This window comes from Chlamydotis macqueenii, chromosome 5 (genome assembly GCF_036417535.1).
Source record: "Chlamydotis macqueenii isolate bChlMac1 chromosome 5, bChlMac1.mat, whole genome shotgun sequence".
Taxonomy (NCBI): Eukaryota; Metazoa; Chordata; class Aves; order Otidiformes; family Otididae; genus Chlamydotis; species Chlamydotis macqueenii.
Window position 1 is genome coordinate 59737820 of NC_141560.1, and position 18866 is coordinate 59756685.

Consider the following 18866-nt stretch of genomic DNA (forward strand, 5'->3'; position numbering starts at 1 on the left):
CAGGAAAACACTTAATAACCCCTGAGCTATGGCTGTAACCTGCTTACCTGCATTTCTATATTCATACCTGGTATCATATGTTCCAGACCTCCTTGAAACATCTCGGTCTTTTTTAAACTACATTTTCCTTCATTTACTTTAAAGGTTACACTTATCTTGATGGTTGAAGTATCTTCAGGAAGAAACAATGACAAGTTATTTTAAAAAAGGAATAGAAAATTTAGATAACCCTAATGTCACATCAAAATGATGACATCAAAAAATATGCTGATATAAAGTCAAAAAGTAGTCATATCACAGAAAACCTAAAGGGATGTCAGCTTCCTCCTGCTGTGAAGTTGATTGACAACAAATTGGAACAAAATGACAGATTTTATTTAGGAAAAAAAAAAAAAAAGAATAAGAAGAACATGATCAAGTCCAGATCTCCAGATCTGCTATTGGGTAAATCAAATAAGAATTAGCTGAAATTGAAGAGGTATTCCAAATCAGTTCAGAAAGTAGATTATGTCTATATAAAATTGTATCTCTCATCTGTTTAACTTTACTGTCCAGCAGCTGAACATAAACATATTGCATACTGCCAACACTGTCCAGTTTTAAGAAGACCCATGATACTCCTGGCCTAGCTGTTTAATTCACTAATGATCTTTTTTTCTTTCCTTATTTTAAAGTCTTCATTTGAGTGATGTTGAAAAAGCAGTACAAGGGTAATTTCCCGCTGTAATCATGAACTGCAATCATGAGGAAGAAGAACTAAAACCAGAGGGAGTATAAGGGAGAGGGAAAATAGAAAGTAAACAGAAACACCCTTATTTCACAGTTAGATATTAAAAGACACCAGTCAAATCATGCAACAGTAAATCTACCGATTACCCAGCCAGCCGGATGTATTTGTATTTTGCTGCTTTTTCTTAAGCTGAGATGACCTGCCACAGGTGAGGGTGTAGGCATCTTGTGTTCCTAACAGACAGACCATACAGACAGACAGTAAAGACGCAAGCACTCTGCACAGACTGAAGACTCCTGTATCGCAATAAGACATTTTTAATTTGTTGATTAGCATCATTATCTTCATATTTTTCAATGTTGTTCATAAAATACTCCACATTAGAGCTTGTCTCTTTCTAAGCAATTGAAAGGATTCAGTAAAAAAAGCAGCACCTGTCCTATAAGCACCGGCTGAGTCTCCATGCTGTGTCCTGTGGGGTGGAGGGGCTGTACAGGCAAAATCTCAGACCTCACACAGGGCTGGAATGTCTTTGCCCCATTTAGCAGCAGCTCACAGGGACAATTAAGGACAATAAGGCCCAGGGAGCATGGAGAATTCTGCCCTGTCCTCCCAGCTGCAAAAAGATAGTTGTCATGAGAGGGAAATCTGAGGGTAGAGCAGTTATAAAAGATAAGTAAAGGGGGGTTTTCTTGGAACACTGGCATGGATTTAGCCCTTTATCCATAGTGAAAGGTCCCTGTTGATTGTCTGCTTCTTGGGGTTTCCATGATAGTTAAGAGGTTTGCTACTCTTAACACTCTCTACAGAATCATATGCTCGTTTTTGCTGTTTCTGATTTAACAGAAAATACTTGGATATCTGAAAAGCAGCTTAAGAATCACCTATCGCTCCCATCACTCTTAATGCAGTGCAGCAATACCTTGGGTGACATATTATCAGGCAAGGGACACTTTATCTCTAAATAGGATAAAATAAATACTCACAGAAGTAAAACATTTACATACACTCTACTAATAAATCGGCATGCAGCCGCTTTTGTAGCTGGTACTTGAGAGCATCCATGCAATTAATATGTTGTTTAGAAAGAAAATCAAAGCAAAATAAAATCATTGGAGGATCATATAACATAAGTAATTTCCTTTCAGGTAAGGTATCATCAGCAAACCTTCTCATGCAGGGAAACAAAAGGAAATAGAAGAAAGAGCTAGATAAAAGCACAGGGAAAAAAAGCATCAAAATCCTTCAAAGTATCTCCTGTTTTGGGGTTTGGGGTTTTTTTTTGCTTGTTTTTACTATTTTCAACAGCAGTACCACCATGTCTTACTAAAAAGTAAGGTGGAATACCAGGAACAATGACTCATACCACTTAACTGGACAGATCAAGATTTTCAGATTTGACTATAACCACATGGCCATCAGACACATCAGGAGTAGAAATGTATTTCTAGGCACCTTACCAACACAATCCTTTTTATTCCAGTGTAATTTGTAGTTAGATTGACACAGGCATTCATAGTCTCCCAGTGTGTTCACACACAGTTGTTGGCAACCACCATTGTTGATGCTACATTCATTAATATCTACAGAGGAAAGGTAAAAATACTTAAAAAAATTACTCTTGCAAGAGTTCTGTACTCTAACTCTACTAGGTAAACATGTGAACAAATACTGCTTAGTCAGGCTTGGAAGTTTTTAGAAATGCTATCCGGACACCCACCTTGAAATAGTTTTGTTTTCACGGAAATCCTCTGATAGATGTCAAAATTTATCAAAATTGTCAGAGGGGAGATGTTAGGTATGTCTTTATACAATCAAAAAAAAAAAATCCAGCCTCAGCAATATGACAACAAATTAACTTCAAGTAAAGGAGAACAAATCAAGTCTGCATTGCACTGTGTCTGATTAATTACTATTTCTGATTTGGAATAAAGACAGACGAACAGATCACATGGACAGGTTTTATACTGATCAATCTTCCAAAGTGCTCAGATAGATACAACTGCTATGGAACACTGTGTGACTTCATGTGGGCAAATACCACCATTGTATCACCGTTATCGCTTTTGGACAATTATCCAATTTTGGGGATTTGCTCCGCCTAATAAATGCCAATCAGAGGAGAAAGTACTAACAACACAACATATTGCCTTTTGTGTAAACTTGCTTGCTGATGCAGAATATACCATTTACTAGTGGCGTATCCCAGGGGTCAATACTGGGGCCAATACTATTTATCCCCTTCATTAAACCTGGATGATGGGACAAGAGTTCACCTTCAGCAAGTTCGAAGATGACACAAAACCTGGAGGAGTGCCTGATACACAATATGGTTGTGCCACTATTCAGAGGGACCTTGAGTGGCTGGAGAAATAGGCCGAGAGGAATCTCATTAATTTCAACAAAGGGAAATGCAAAGTTGTGTGTCTCTGCTTCTTAGATCAACCTTGATGACTGCTTCACTTCTCTCCACTACCTTTACGGCAATTATACATAAATCCAGAAAGCTGCCAGCAGGAAACCTCTTGTGAGTCTCAGTGAGTTCCAGAAAATCTGCAACTGAGGGTACCCACTTCTATGTACACTTTTCTCAATAGTAGTACTGCTTGCCACTGCTCTCCCCAACCATTTGTTCCCCTCTCTAGATAAGTAACAATTTGACAGAAAATGCTGTGAAAAAGATTACAAAACTGAGCTGATTTCACAGGAAAAACATGCTACTAACAGAACTGAAACAGTTCTGAAACAGGTAGGAATGAGTAGCAGAAGAATAATGGAGAAAGAAGGGAACACCTTAAATTGGTACTGCTGCTTAAGATACCACAAAATCTGCCCTAACCTTTGGTTTTCATTGACCTTTTGTTAGGATGCTGCATGCAATGGCAACCTATTATCGCCAGCACTTAGTGACTTCTTCCATATAGGTCAGAAGGTGTATGCTCAGTATCCCTAGCAGCTTTGACACAGTCTGTGATTGCCAGTAAATGAAGGACTTACTATGGTACAATGATTAACATCTTCTACACAGGGATATGATATGAAGGAGACATTTAGCAGCCAATGGAAAAATTGCAGTTCCTTTCTCTCATTGGTGGCTAAAAGAAATTGAATTAATGCAGAGGAATTCATGAGAAAAGACTTCTTTTGGCAATTAAAACACAAACAGTGCTACTCCCCATTCAGACAGGTTCCCCTGTTCATCAGGATAAAACATACTAATGCTATAGCCCTGTAATTTTCTTTGCAGAATTTTTAGAGGCAGAGGTTAGAACAGATCAGGACATCTAGATTGTTATTTCCAAGCTCAAGTGTGCTCATTCTGCCTTAGAAATAAATAGGTCTTACTTAGAATTAAGTAAGTATATGCAATCAGTAAGGTCTTGCCTAGAGCTTATATAAAACACGTTTAATTCCATTTAGTGCCTAATTATTCATGTTTCCTCATGTTAATTCTGGGAATTTGTCGCAGAAATACTCACACTTGACACACATTGGGCTTCTGTGAACATCTTTCTCTGTCCTTGAACTTTTATTGTAGGAAAGAAGTAAAAAAATTAAGAGTATTAATCTTGGCCAATGTAAGTTAGTGGTACTACACCAGCTAAATTCCAATCTACATCCCATGAGGATCTGACATACACACAATGGCAACCTGCAAAACTGTAATTTTCTAAGTCATCCAGACTTTCCTGTTCTTTAAGTCCTATTCTACTGACTTTTCATTGAAGTCAATGAGACTTTTGCATGTGAAAAATCTATCAAATTATGGCTTTCATATCTAGGTGCAAGATGCATCAATTTGTTCTAACAGTCACAGGTGCTTTCTGGATGCAGGGTTGGAAGGGAAAATCATTTGGGCAAAGACAAAAATGAGTAGGATTACTTTCTACTTTTGCTGTGTCCCCTTATTATGGCAAAGAGTAAAATTTACTCTATATGCCTACTGCATATACATAGGCTTGTCTCTTGCACAGACACTAATTAGACTTGTGGCAACAATACTCCATCAGCATGGCCTGTAGTGTCTTTTTATAACTTACCTCCACAATGTGTGAAGCCATATAGAGCGTATCCTTTGTTACAAGTACACTCAAAGGTGCCTGGATGATTGATGCATGTGTGGTCACACATCCGTTCAAAAGAGCACTCATCAATGTCTGCAAGTTTTAAAGGGATACATCAGCATCTTTCAGCTTAACAAGGAAGCACTGATGAGGTAACAAAGTTGGGCACAGAGATGTGCAGATATATGTAAACCAAGTGAATTCTCTTAAAGCAAATGATGTAGCATAATGAAATGACTTTTAAAAGAACAATTAGTTTGCCAAACAAGCTTTTTCTTGGCAAACACCAAAACTTGTGCTACATTTTTAACAGTTATGTTTAAAATAAATTATTTCTCTTTTATGGGAGAAAAGAAACGCTAACAAAACTCTTATTTCTTTAAAAAAAGACTACATAAGGTCTGCAGAAATAGATTTACAAAAGACAGTATTGTCTTTGGTTTTTCTTCATAAATGAAAGCAAAGGCCACATTTTTAATTCTATATGAGTATGTTGTGCCTGATTTAAGTCTGTTAAAAATCACATTGTTCTCTGAGGTACACCTGAAGACAGATGACTAGAATAATTTGATGAATTTTTCCATACATCCATTACACTGTGTATTCAGACTTCAACGTCTGTCTCTAAAAGCTGCTGAGATACCTGGTTTCTCCAGTGGAAGTTTTCCTTAGCATTACAATAATTTTGCACACGTCTTCATTGTCAAGTGTAGTTAGTATAACAGCCTAACCATGATCTCAGTGAATTGAATGGTAACATGGTAAAATTCCCATCCCTTTCTGAGGCCCTGAATGTTTATTATATGATCAAAAGCACCTACAACTTCTGTGTTGGCACATTACATATGCCATGTAAAAACATTGCAAGACACAAAAAAGTTCACATCAACATCACTGACACATTATGTCATTCTTTTTTCCTGTGCACACCTCAAGATACTATTTTGAAACAACCTAAGGAAAGTAATAGAAGTGACAGGGACAAAAGGGAAATGGAAATCTTTAAAATATGTTCATAAAGAGATTGCATTAAAAAAAAAAAAACAACAACAAACTACCTTGAAAATCTTTTGGTTTTATAGTAAGTTTGCTCCATACAAATACTTGTCCTTATTGTCTGATCTAAAAAGGATAAATATGCACCAAAAACTTATTTTCTGTTGGTCAGTTCAGCTTTCTGAAATTCATCATTAATGTTACCTGGTTTTCTAGGAAATTGCATTATCTACCTCTCCAGCTGGCTGATTAGCTTGACACTGTTTCATACTGCAGCTTTACCAAAACCACAGACCATTTTGATCTTTACATTTTAATGTATTTAAGCAGCTTAAATATAATCATTAACTCTATACGTACAAACCATTAGATAGAAAAGCAAATATGCTTCGTAAGTCTCATAAAAGAAATCCATGTCATCCTAAAAATCAAATGCTCCCATGATGATTCAGGGAATAGGGATTCTGGTCTGTCTATAGGACTATAATTTCATAGATCCTATGTTGTATCTTTTTTTCTTTAGATAACTCATGGCATCTGAATGCCCCATTAGGAAAAAATATTTTCACTGCAATGGTGAACTAGTCAGTAAGATGGACAGAGAGATATTGTCTGTTTTTCCCTGTTTATCCTCACAAAGAGCTTTTTAATATGATGCTATCTCTGTTGCTTCCAGATAATAGTTCATTGTGTCATTAAATACACCTCCTGCAACAGTATCAAGCCAATTAACTGTATTAACTCAACAACTGTTTCAGAAAGAAAAAACAAAATTAAGGCATGAAAATTACTGTGGAGTCCATTATCACTTCATCATTGTAGTAGATGTCCAAGTCACACTGATTTGTTCTAATTTTATTGGCTCTTCAGTACACATACCTTCACAAGACTTCTCATCTGTTAATAATTTAAATCCTTTTCTGCAGCTGCAATCAAAACTGCCAACAGTGTTTTTACAGAAATGATCGCAGCCTCCATTATTGGACTGGCATTCATCAATATCTGTAACAAAAAAAAAGTGCATCAGCAAACAAACACAGTACATTCAACATACTTCCACTGCCAGGTCCAGAAGACAGTCATATCCAATTGGTTGGAGAAGCCCAGAAACAAAATCTATTGAGACTACCAAAAATTTTAAGGAAGCTCAGATCCAGCTCTTAAGAATTATCTGGCCCATTCAGTCCCATGAAAATGTTATTTGCTTTCATTTAACATATTGCTGTCAGTTACATTTGGGTACATGTATTCACAAAAGACCATTTCCCTAAGATTTGTTTGGAATCACTTTGACTTAAATGCTTTCTAAGGTTTTAGCTTTTTAAAAATTCTCTCAATTTCCTCTACCTAAGTGCTGCAAAAATTTTGGACAGAGGAGACTTCCTTTTCATGCCAACATTTGAATGAGTTCTTCATCTAACATTAATTGCCCCAAGCATGGGGATTCCATCATTTTTGCCTAGCAGAACAGTCTTAACATCTAATTACTGGAAAATGCATTCTAATATACAACCCAAATGCCCCTTTGCTCCTTTCCAGTACTCTAATTACTCTGTCATTAGAGTTGCTTGGACCAGCATAAGTAATTCTACTCACACTTCCCTGTTTACATACTGATATTTATTTACAAACTGCTCTAATGCCCATCTGACTGTGGATAAAATAGCAGACTATTGGACCGTATGCCTGTAAGAACCTACACGTCTACCTTACCCAGTACTGATCTCTACTTTACCACAGACCTGTATTACCTCCTACTAACCCTCATCTGTGAAAAATGAAGCCATCTTGGCAGAAGGGGTGGAAGAGGTGAGGAGGAGGGCAGAATAGCAGAGATTCTCTGCACATGATGCAACTGAGGCAATGGAAACCGTGTGTCTACCCCTGACTGCAGTCCTTTCTTAGGTCAGATTACACACACTGGCTTTCCTATGGACACTGGATTACCTTCATCTGGAGATGAATAACTTAGAGCAAGGTTTTGGTACACATGTGTCCACAAGGGAAAAAAAAAATAATTTAAAAAGTCACCTTTACATGTCTTCCCATCAAACTGGAGTGTGAATCCAACAGGACAGCTGCAGTGAACTCCAGTCGATGTATCTTTACATGTACGATCACAGCCACCATTATTTACTGCACAGGTTTCTATCCAACAAGATAAAGCTGAAGTTTGCTCAGAGATTTTATAATGGTAACAAGAAACATCACGTGATACAAGGCACAGTTTCAAGCACACTGCCGTTCATCCACATTTACCCTATTAGACACAAGTAACTACAAAACGCCTGTGTTGGAAAAATCCCTGCCTCAGCTATGTCCATTTTTTTTTTGCGAAGACTCTACAAACTAACATATTGTCTCTGGATATTCTCATCCTTAAATACAAATCCCTGTTCCTTGATGATGAGTCTGTTCCTGTCAGTCTGTCTCCTTATGCCCACACTCGACCCTGACACTGATCCTCTGACACTTCTCAACAATGATCAGACATTTAGTTACACTCAGCACTACCGAATGCCAGTGCATTCCAAGTAGTGACAGACCCTCAGAGGCTGGCATTCTGAACCAGATGTGAACACCTCTAGGAAGAATAAGATGGCCTGGTATCCTAACATGTCCTTCTAGATGCAGTCTACCACTAGGCCCAATTCTCTTTCATGCAGAAGCATACTTTCAGTTGAAAAGAAGCAGGTAAAACAGTTTCCTCCACAATCACTTGCCTAAAACTGCAGTACTGAAGGGATTGTACTGCATTCCTATAATTAATTAGGACCATGGAAACATACTGTACTTCAAGGGCAAGTTCCTGACACCTCCTACTGACTATGTACATAGTTTCTTATACATTATGGAATAATATTATTTCTTTAAAAGGGAGTGAAGCATCTCAGGCAGAATTCAGCCCAGAGCTATAATAGTTGCAATTAAAAACCCCACCAATTCTTCAATGTAAAAGGTTTCAGCAAATAGCAGAATTATTTTGGATATGCACTTTTACCCATAAGCAACCGTCGCTTCACCCTCTTGTCCACATCAGCTCCTGCTGTAGTGTTTCCCTCAGAAATTTCAAAAGCAGCCTCTTCCCTTTCTGTAAGGAACATGAAAAAAGCACATGAGTAAATGTGTCCTGTCCAGAAGCCTCATCTGATATCCAATATGTACAAATGATGCAAACAGCTGCATCGTGCATTGAACTATCAGAGGCAGTCGGAACTGACTAGGCAGAATTTTTTTTTTTTTTTTAAATAAAGTAATAATGAAAACCATTAAGACCCTTCAGTCAAAACCATGAGAATGCTTTTGTTGCCTCCTTGTAACTCATGTTTGCTTCAGTATTCTTAACAAAACAGAAGGTGTGCTATGGATGTGTCAACAGCAACAGCATGAAAGAACTGATTGAACTGTCATGAACCATTCTGTTAAGACACACTATCATGATCTATCATGGATTAATACAAGGGTCTGCATGAGAACAGACAATAAATTATTGCAGAGACTGGAAATGTTTATAAATCTTAAACTGTTTTCTTTACTGGATAACTGCCTTGCAAAAATTGTACTTCAATTGAAGTCAGAGTTCTGGTTTTAACAGACATACTGCTTGGTTACATTCTCTGGCTCATGAAAGAAAACTGAGCCTAAAATATCCTAGAGTTAATTGAATCTTCTTTGGTTAGTGGCAGGCCTTATGCTTCAGAGGGACCAGTGATAATTACAGGCTGCAGTAGTATCAGGTAGCTAGTTATACAGGGAGGCATAAGTTGCCTGGACACAATCAGTTCCTTCATACACAAGTAGATTTCTTAGTTTTGGATTCCTTCACATTTTCTATCCATACTATTATGAGGAGCATTAATCATGCACACACAGCAATGCCACACCACTCTAGAGTTATTCATCAAAAGAAAACTACTTCCCTCCACTGTATACTGACCCAGGCAGGTTTTCCCATCTACGTGCATGATGTACTTAGGGTGACATCCACAAATAGGGCCATTATCAGCATCATCACATGTATGTTGACAGCCACCATTTCCATGATGACAGGTTACTAGAAAGAAAACATATGTTACCTCTCACAAGTACTTCCAGTATCTTTGAAAGATAATGTGCAATTCTGTCTCCGTTTGACCACCCAACACATGCCCCTTTCTTGAAGAACTCTGTGAGACTGAAACATGGCAGAGCTGTCTTGTGGAGTTGAGCTTCCCATCATTATGAAGGATGGTGCAACTCCCAAACTACAGATACTGCAGCAACCAATAGACTGGTGTGATAGCATCCAGCAAAGCCATTGATTCTAGTTTAATTCAAATGTACACAATTTAGGTATGTCATCCCAGTTTAGCTGTAACATACCGAATCCCATATCACTGCAAACAGAACACTATTTGTTAACTTTGGGAAACCATAAGCATGTGCAGAATGTTGCATACAAATGCAGCTCCTCTGGTTCTTGGACAGTTCAAATCCTGGTCGGCATTCACAGGCAACTCCTCCTTTGGGTGTTTCTCTACAGATGTGCGCACAGCCATGATCTTTATTCATGCAGCTCATGCCTTCTGCAAAACAGGACGAGTGCAAGAGCATCAGTATCCTCAGCATCTCTGTGTGAAGGCAACAGTCAGATAAAGTCAGTTCAATACCCACACAGACAACAGCCTGCTACCTCTGGGAAGACTCTAGAGTATTAGAACAAGAAGTGTAAGCTTACAGACAGGAAAGCAGAAAGTTCAATCCTGCAAAGTCAATGGCCCCAAGATTTCTCCATCTGTGATCTTTTCTGTGCCCATGGTCATTGACTGCAAGGTCAAAAAGCAACATCTCTAGATTTGTACATCATCTGCATTCTCATTCAATGTTCTCACTTTACACCAATGTTTATAAAATCTCCTTTTTTAAAAATAAAAATTGCAAGGTGGCTGATACTCGGCAAGACCAAAGCCTAAAGTGAAGTTCTTACATCTTTGCTTAAAAGGGCAGCCATCAAACAGAAGAATCCCTAGGCTGACAGTCACAAAAGTCATCCCTATTTCAACTATTGGCCTGCTAAGCAGATTCTCAGTCATAAACTACCTCAGCAGTCACCAAGTAGTGACCAGGCAGACATGCATATTATATGTATGCTGTATGTCAATTCACTTTTTTTTTAACCATTTTGGGTTTTTTTTATTTTATTTTTCTGATTTCAATTAACACCTTCCAAAATAACTCCACTGGGTTCTGTATTTCTACACACCTTCCCAGCTGGACAGAATTTAATGCCAGTGCATGCTTTAACCAAATGAAAAAGCAATGTGACACTAGTGACTTTCTTCCTTTTGGTGCACCTCCTAAAAACATCCTATCATTTTTGCCTCTGACAGTTACAAGCTGTTCATGCACCAGCGCTCAATGACTGCCAGAGTGTCTTGTCTGGCTTTGGAAAGATCTAAAGTCAATTAAACAGGGAGAAATTGTTCCTAGAATTATCGTAAAAACTTATTTCATCTTGCCCCATGGTCCAGCTATATCAATGCCTTTGCCATTGGCAAAATGCGACATAATTTGTACACACACAACTTAAAACTACACAGCAGCTGGCTGAGTTCTCAAATGGGATCATTAAACTATACTAAAATAATAAGTTTTTTTTTAACAGTACACCACAGATTTTTGCTGAAGTCTCCTATAGTTTACAAAATGTGATAGTTTAGCCCGAGTTACCACACAGTTTCTCACTCAACATCCCCCAGCAGGAATGGGGGAGAGAACTGGGAAGAAAGGAAAACTTGCCGGCTGAGATGAAGACAGTTTACTAAAATAGTAAAGGAAAATTACAATAATAACAGAATATAAGGATATTAAAATATACAAAATGAACAATGTATGTTTTCTCACCACCCGATGTCCCAATGACCGATACAGCCTGTCCCGAGCAGCGATCACGGAAACAAAATCGAGCAGCAAGCAAAGGAGCAAAAGGGAGCCAGCAAGGTAGGGGGAACGATGCCAGCAAACAAGAGAGAGAGATGGATGCCAGGAAGGCAGATACCTGCCCTGGCCAACCCCCACTTATATACGGAGCATGAAGTTCATGGCATGGAATACTCTTTGGCCAGTTTGGGTCAGTTATTCTGTCTGTCTTTCTCCCAGCTTCCTGCATCTGCAAATTAGCGAGACTTGAAAAGCAGGACAGTGTTCTTGATCTCATGCACAAGAACTCATATCATCAGGGTGTTTTATCAACATTCTTCACACGCAAAATCCAAAACACATCAGCTACTGAGAGGAAAATTAACTCTGTCCCTGCCAAACCCAGGACACAAAACTGGAAAAGAAGACAACCAAATGCTCTTCTCAGATATATGGAGAACATACCTTTGCCACCAAATTGTCTGCCTTGGTGTATTTGGCTTGCAAAAGATATTACACAAAAACACTCTTCTTGGTGAAAACACTTCATTTGAGAAGACTAAATGCAGCATACTTTGGCTGCAAGGGCTTATCCTACACCACCTCAGTGAACTTCTACTGAGTCAAGGAGATGCACAAGCTGACAGAGAATGAAAAGGGTGGCCATGCTGCTAGAAAGGGACTGTGTGAACAATTTCACACCCTGCATGTTTTCTAAACTTACACAGCCCTTTTTGCAGCCTTATTACTAAATGAAACAAAACCATTGTACTGGCAAACAGAAGTCAGCTTGTCACCATTATTCTGCTACATGTAAATTAGGTCCTTGCTCTGCACACAACTACTCTCGCCATCCGAAGCACAATCTACAGTACCCCTTCTCTACCAAGACAGCTTTAAGCAACAAAAAAAAAATGGACATTTCAGAGCATAGATTATTCTGCTCTACTGGCTTTTTTATTCCTTTCCCACTGTGAGGATTCTGTAGCAAGTCTAACAAGACAATGACACTTCGAATCCTGCAGCACACAGATGCAGCCCAAGGAGCCCATATGAAAGCTGTCATCCATTATTACGCTGTCAGTGAAGGAATGGGACAACCTATGAGGCCACAAATTAGCCTCATTAACTCGTGTTTTTGTGACATTTCTGTTCTTAAGCATGCAATATAATTTGGTCTGTTAGCTCAGAGGTATTAGAAAGCATTAAGAGAATTAGCAGCTTAGTTTCTGTTAATAAAGTTGGGGGTTTTTTTGTCTTTACTGAGCTACCAAAGGGGAAACTGTTCAAGCAGGTACTTTGGTAAAGATCTCCGACATCAGACAAATGATTTAAATTCTCACTTTGAGATTGCTCTGTTTTGAGTGAGCAGAATTCAACCAGGTCTCCACAGAAAGCTAAAACTGCACTTCCCAAACCAGGGCACATTTTAATAACAAAATGGAACGAATTAGTCTCTTGATTGCCACACTCACAGCCAAGAGAGGCCAGTGTCTTCCTGGCCTAGTGGACCCCAAGCCAGATGAGTGCTTTCTGATGACCAGACCTTTGTGAAGTTACCCAGCAAACCTCAGTGAGCACTCCTGTCACTGGCAAGTCAGGCAAAAAGCCAGCATGGTATTTTCCTATCAGGTCACATTAAATTAACTTCTTATATGTATGATCTGTGTTTAAATCTTTGTCTTTTTTACAGAGATGTAGGGACATCACCACCAATCTGCTAAGAACATTAAGGCTCGATTTAGGGCACATTCAAACGGGTTCTCATAAAACAGAGGGAGGGGATACAACTGTACAAAGAACTACCAGAAATCTCGGAAGCAGCCCTCTAACAGCCAAATGGTGAGAAGCATCAGCACAGTCAGCAGAACAGGAATGCATTAGTCTTTTTAAATACTTTCTATACACTTGTGCTAAGGCAGCTTTTTCCAAAAAGCTTTCTAGTTATCACTGTTCTTCACAGTCAGAAGGACTCTTAAAAGAGCAACTGTTGAGATTGCTCCCTGTGTATGAGCTTTCAGTCATAAAATCATAGAACAGCTAGGGTTGGAAGGGACCTTAAGGGGTCACCTAGTCCAACCTCCCTGCAAGGAGCAAGGGACATCTCCAACCATATCAGGTTGCTCAGAGCCTCATCCAGCCTGGCCTTGAATGTTTCCAAGGATGGGACATCTACCACCTCTCTGGGAAACCTGTTCCAGTGTTCCACTGTTGGATACCTGGAGTACCAGGGGCACTTAGTGAACAATCCAGACCAAATGGAATTGTTATGTTTGTGAGCAGCAGGCCTCAAGGACATCACTGAAGCTGCCTGTAAGAAAGTACTGAAGCCACCTGTGAGAAAATAATGAGGCCGCCTGTGAGAAAGTAATGAAGCTTCCTGTGAGAAAGTAAACGAAGCAACCTTGAGAAGAAGGAAAACAGCTGGCATACGTGACTGGGGGCTGAACGTGAAGCAGGGTGCAGGTGGAGAGAGCCGTGCGCGTGAACATAGAGACTTAACGAATCATATTTTAGCTAGGAGCGCGTGCATGATATAGTTAACCAATTAGTAGAGAGCTTGCGCATGATACGGAATTAGAAGGGCTATATTAACCGGGATGTATCAACAATAAATTGGCATTTGCTTGATCATATTGGTCGTCAGCAGTGTCCGTTACTTCCGCGTCAACAGGTGGCGCCCGAACAGGGACCCTCAGATCGGCGTTGGACATCCCGACGGAACCGAAATAGGAAAAGAAGAGGGGGCGGAAGCCGGTCGAAGGCGAGTGCTGCCCCGGCACTCGGGAAGTCGCTATAGCGCAAAAAGGTACAAAAGGTACGGAGGGAATCTCGTCTTGGCCAGGCGAGCGGCCGGGGAGGAGATGGGGTCCACACTGACCAAAGAGGAGTCAGCAGTGGTTAAGCTCCTCCAACATATGCTCTCTATGAGAGGACTGATTTATGACTCGGCCATCCTAGAAGCTTTGCTGCAGTGGGCAAAGAAAAGGGAATTAATCTCCACAGTTGATGCTGCTTTTGAACTCCTGACATGGGAAAAGATAGGAAAAAAGCTGTGGGATGAAATAAGTAAAGGATCAAAGGAGGCGAGCAAACTCTCCACCGTGTGGAGGCTAATTAACGAAACATTGATAAGCATGAAAGCCAAGCATTCAGTTGCCACATCTGCTTTTGCGGCCTTAACTCCAGCCGGCAGGTCCACCTCCGCTACTAGCATGCCGTTCTCGGGTTTAACGAGCCCTGCCGCCGCCCCGGCTCGTGCTGAGGGTGGGGGGGTTCGAGCCCCAGCAAGGACTCCAGGAAATGCAGCCACAGCCCCCATAACTATAGATATGCGGGCACCAGAGGGAAAAACTGCCACAGGCTTTTCACCACCATCAGATGTACCACCGCCAGGCACCCCGCCACACTGCGCCAGTGCAGGCTCAGAGTCACGAGCCTTTTCGCCGGCGCCAGCAGCTCCGGTTTATCCCCCGTTACCACCTTCTTCCCTGCCACCACGGCGTGAGGAGGAGGGGGATGAACATTCATCCGGCTTGAAGGATGCACAGCTGCAAGAGACACTAAAAAGGCTAGAAGCCCTAGAGGTTCGCCTAGAAGCGTCGCTGGGAAACTTGTCAACTCCTTCGCCTGTGCCACATCGAGACCTGTCAGCATCCAACCTATTCGTTCCGAACGGAGCATCGGGTGAGATCAGTCTTTTTGCACCTTTGCAAGGGACGCCGGCGGGAGGGGCTGGGGTTTTGAATCCGATAGTGCAGTGGAAAGAGGTGATTCGAGATGCTTTGATAGAAGGAGAGCCTTTTCCCATGGCATTTCCAGTTGTGACCAATAATACTGGGAGAAGTGTGTGGCAAGCATTAGACTGGAAAATATTGAAGGAAGCTAAAAATGCAGTTACTCAGTATGGGCTAAAATCACCATATACTCAATCTATGTTGCAGCATATTTTTTTTGTCACAGTTTTTAACTCCTTATGATATTAGAATGATTGTCCAGATGCTTTTGCTACTGTCACAGCAGCTGCAGTTTTTCAGTACTGGCAGACTGCTTGTGATAAGGCAACTGCAACTCCTCGATAACAGGGTGATCCATTATTCGGGGTGCAAACTCAAATGCTGATGGGAGCGGGACCCTACACACGATCTGATTGGCAAGCGCGATTCGCTACCGAAGTGTTACAACTGGGCCAAGATTTGGCTTATAGAGCGCTTGCTAGGGTGTATGATGAAAAGTCCGGACCTGTCGTTACGTCAGTAAGGCAAGGTCCCACAGAACCATATGGGAAATTTATTGATCGGTTGCACACCGCAATTATGGCTCACCCTGATTTGGATGATGACATGAAAGCAAAGTTCTTAGATATGCTTGCCTTTAATAATGCTAATGATAAAAAAAAAAAAAAAAAAAAAAAAAACAAACCCAAAAAACTAAAAGAGCCCTTAGTGTGCTGCCAAAAGGATCTAGTACAGGGCAACTGCTGGAAGCTGTCGAGCGAATGTTAGAACAAGAAAAGGCTCCGGTCATGGTTGCTGCTGTAGGTGCAGCCGTTAAACCGTTGATATCAATAAAGCAGTGCGTGATTAACTGTCTGTAACCCCCATTCCCTCTTCCCGTCCCCCATCCCTGTCCCGCTCAGGGCGCAGGGGAGGGAGGTAGAGATGGTGTTAAGCCCGGGAAGAGGGAGGGGTGGGGGGAGGTTGTCTTGTTCCTTTTTTCATTATCCTGCTTTGGTTTTAGTGATGGTCTGTTTTTTGCCTGTAGCGGTGGCTTTAAGGATCCCTCCCTATTCTTGTCTTAAACCTCGGGTTTTAGTTTTCTTTCCTCCTCTATGCCTGGGGCCACAGCCGCCGCCAGGCGCCCCCACCCCCCCGCCCCTGACATGGTTAACAGATACTCCTGTCTGAGTCGAGCTTTGTATAAGTGGAAGGACTGTTCCCTCTTATAACATGGGGGAAGGGATACGCTCATGTCTTTACAGGAGCAGTAAACAAGTGGATCCCTGTCTGTATCGTCTGCGGGTATTTCAGAACATGTTTGGTTGACCTGCCAGATGCAACTCTGTGTAAAACAGCAGCAACCACGAGTGCTGAGTGCTAAAACTACAAAAGATGGAACTTTTTGGGATCAGTAAAGATGGACTTCTGTCTATTTTTTAACTATTCAAGAACTAATGTTTCTAGAGGGGTAATGATTGTAAATGCTTTAAGATCTATACATTGCAACGACACAGCATGACGTAATCATGCGAGCACATATCAAAATCCAGACAGCATAAAAGACCTAAACGAAGCATACATAGCATTGAATCTGGTTGCCAAGACAATACAGAGTTTTGGAAACTAAGTAAAATTATTGCTGCTTCAGTCTTTACACCTGGTGTGGCAAGTGCCTAGGCGTTAACTACGCTAAATAAATTGGACTGTTGGCTTGCTAAGCAAATAAATATAACTTCATTGGCACTATCAATGCTGTTAACTGATGTAGATTCTATATACTATGCTACTTTACAAAACAGAACCGCTGTTAGCCTGCAGAGCACATATTTGACAGGCCTTGTTGTATGCACTGGCCATGCATGCAGCAACACCTGGTCAGTACTCTTTCACTGAATCTGCTGAGGGTATAAACAGAGGTGGCTCGGAGCGAAGGGGAGAGGACGGACCCAGAGCACACTTTATTTACAACAGGGGACGCCCTGAAGGTGCTGCGCCTGCCTCCCTTCTCTGCTCTGACCTGGCTGATAAACAGCCTCTTGCTCAGCGGTGTCTTTGGCGTAGTCGGGTTGGTAACAGAATAGATCAGCAATAGATTTTTTTATTATTATTAGCACAAAATCATGATTGTCAGGATTTTGATGGGCTTTGCTGCATGAATCTGTCTGATCATTCGGAATCTATTCACAAAAGTATTCAAAACTTGCAAAAATGAGTACACACCCAGCAACAAAGTGATGGTTTTGATATATTCAGAAATCTTTTGGTGACTTGATATAAGCTTGTTACTAATAGCTGTAGGATGCTTATTCATTCCTTTTATAGATGTATTTTGATCTATATTCTGTGTCTTAAAATGTGTGCAAACTTTAATAGATAAAGCGTTGAAACAAGCCTCTTCTCATAAACAAAGAAGGGGGAGATGTGGTATTTCGCTGAGCCAGTATGGTGTCAGTGAAAGCACACCAACCTTGGGGGAGGAATGCAATCATGCTCTCAGGAAGAAAGCCATGGAATGAGAAGGGAAGCTTTAAGATACAAAACATTGTTAGCAGAATTTATGGCTTGTTTCAACAGAGGCCTGCAGAAAACTAGTCATTGCTCTTATAGATAAGTTACTGGAGTTGTTATATCTATAATAGTAGAAAAATGTTATAGTAGAAAATTACTAGAAGGTAGTGAAACTTAGCTTTGCTTCGTAATCATGAATATGTATAACGTGTGATCAGTAATTTTATTAACTAAGCTTGTGTGTGGCATAATTGGGTGGTTGCTGTCCTTGGTTAAAATCGGAATTGTGATACTAGGCATCATACTAGGCATAATCATTAACATACCATGCTTGCAAAAAATGATTAACAACTCAATACAGACAATCTGGCTAAAAAAAAAAAAAAAAAAAACCACAACCATGAACCTAGTTGATATTGTAGTCCATACGAGGACCATGTTATTTTGGAAAATTGATAGTGTTTGCTCCACCTATGAGAACATTACGGTATCATACTCGAGCAAGAAGATCGCTAAAAGTATTGACTCCCCATTGTGACAGCAATTTAACCCTGTTGGGTACGCTCAGCAGATAGCATTATCTTTATTTGTTCCTTGGGCAGCAACTGCAAAAACTTTAGCTAACTTAAATAAATTAGCTTGTTGGGCACAAAAGCAAATGAATTTAACCTCTAGCATGTTATCAGGATTATTAGAAGACATGGATAGCATGCGTCATGATATTTTTGCAGAATCTAGCAGCCATTGATTTTTTGTTTTTAGCGCATGGACATGGATGTGAAGATTTTGAAGGTATGTGTTGCATGAATGTTTCTGATCACTCTAAGTCGATACGCTATCAGTTGGCAGAGTTATGATGCAACATGCATGCAATACAAGTGGAAAGCAGGTTAACAGACTGGTTGAAATCCTTGGGGGTCACAGGCTGGCTAAAAGATTTGATAGTTTATG

At 40.4% G+C, this 18866-nt stretch overlaps 1 protein-coding gene across 1 annotated transcript in view; it reads right to left on the reverse strand.

The window, feature by feature from the left end:
- Window positions 1-18866, reverse strand: part of LOC147600600 (signal peptide, CUB and EGF-like domain-containing protein 2) — a 57922-nt gene that overhangs the window by 24875 nt on the left and 14181 nt on the right. Inside the window, 10 exon segments of the mRNA XM_086750211.1 lie at window positions 68-172; window positions 877-965; window positions 1576-1690; window positions 2191-2313; window positions 4771-4887; window positions 6670-6792; window positions 7822-7938; window positions 8792-8881; window positions 9728-9844; window positions 10230-10355. Coding sequence (XP_086606337.1) covers window positions 68-172; window positions 877-965; window positions 1576-1690; window positions 2191-2313; window positions 4771-4887; window positions 6670-6792; window positions 7822-7938; window positions 8792-8881; window positions 9728-9844; window positions 10230-10355 — 1122 coding nt within the window.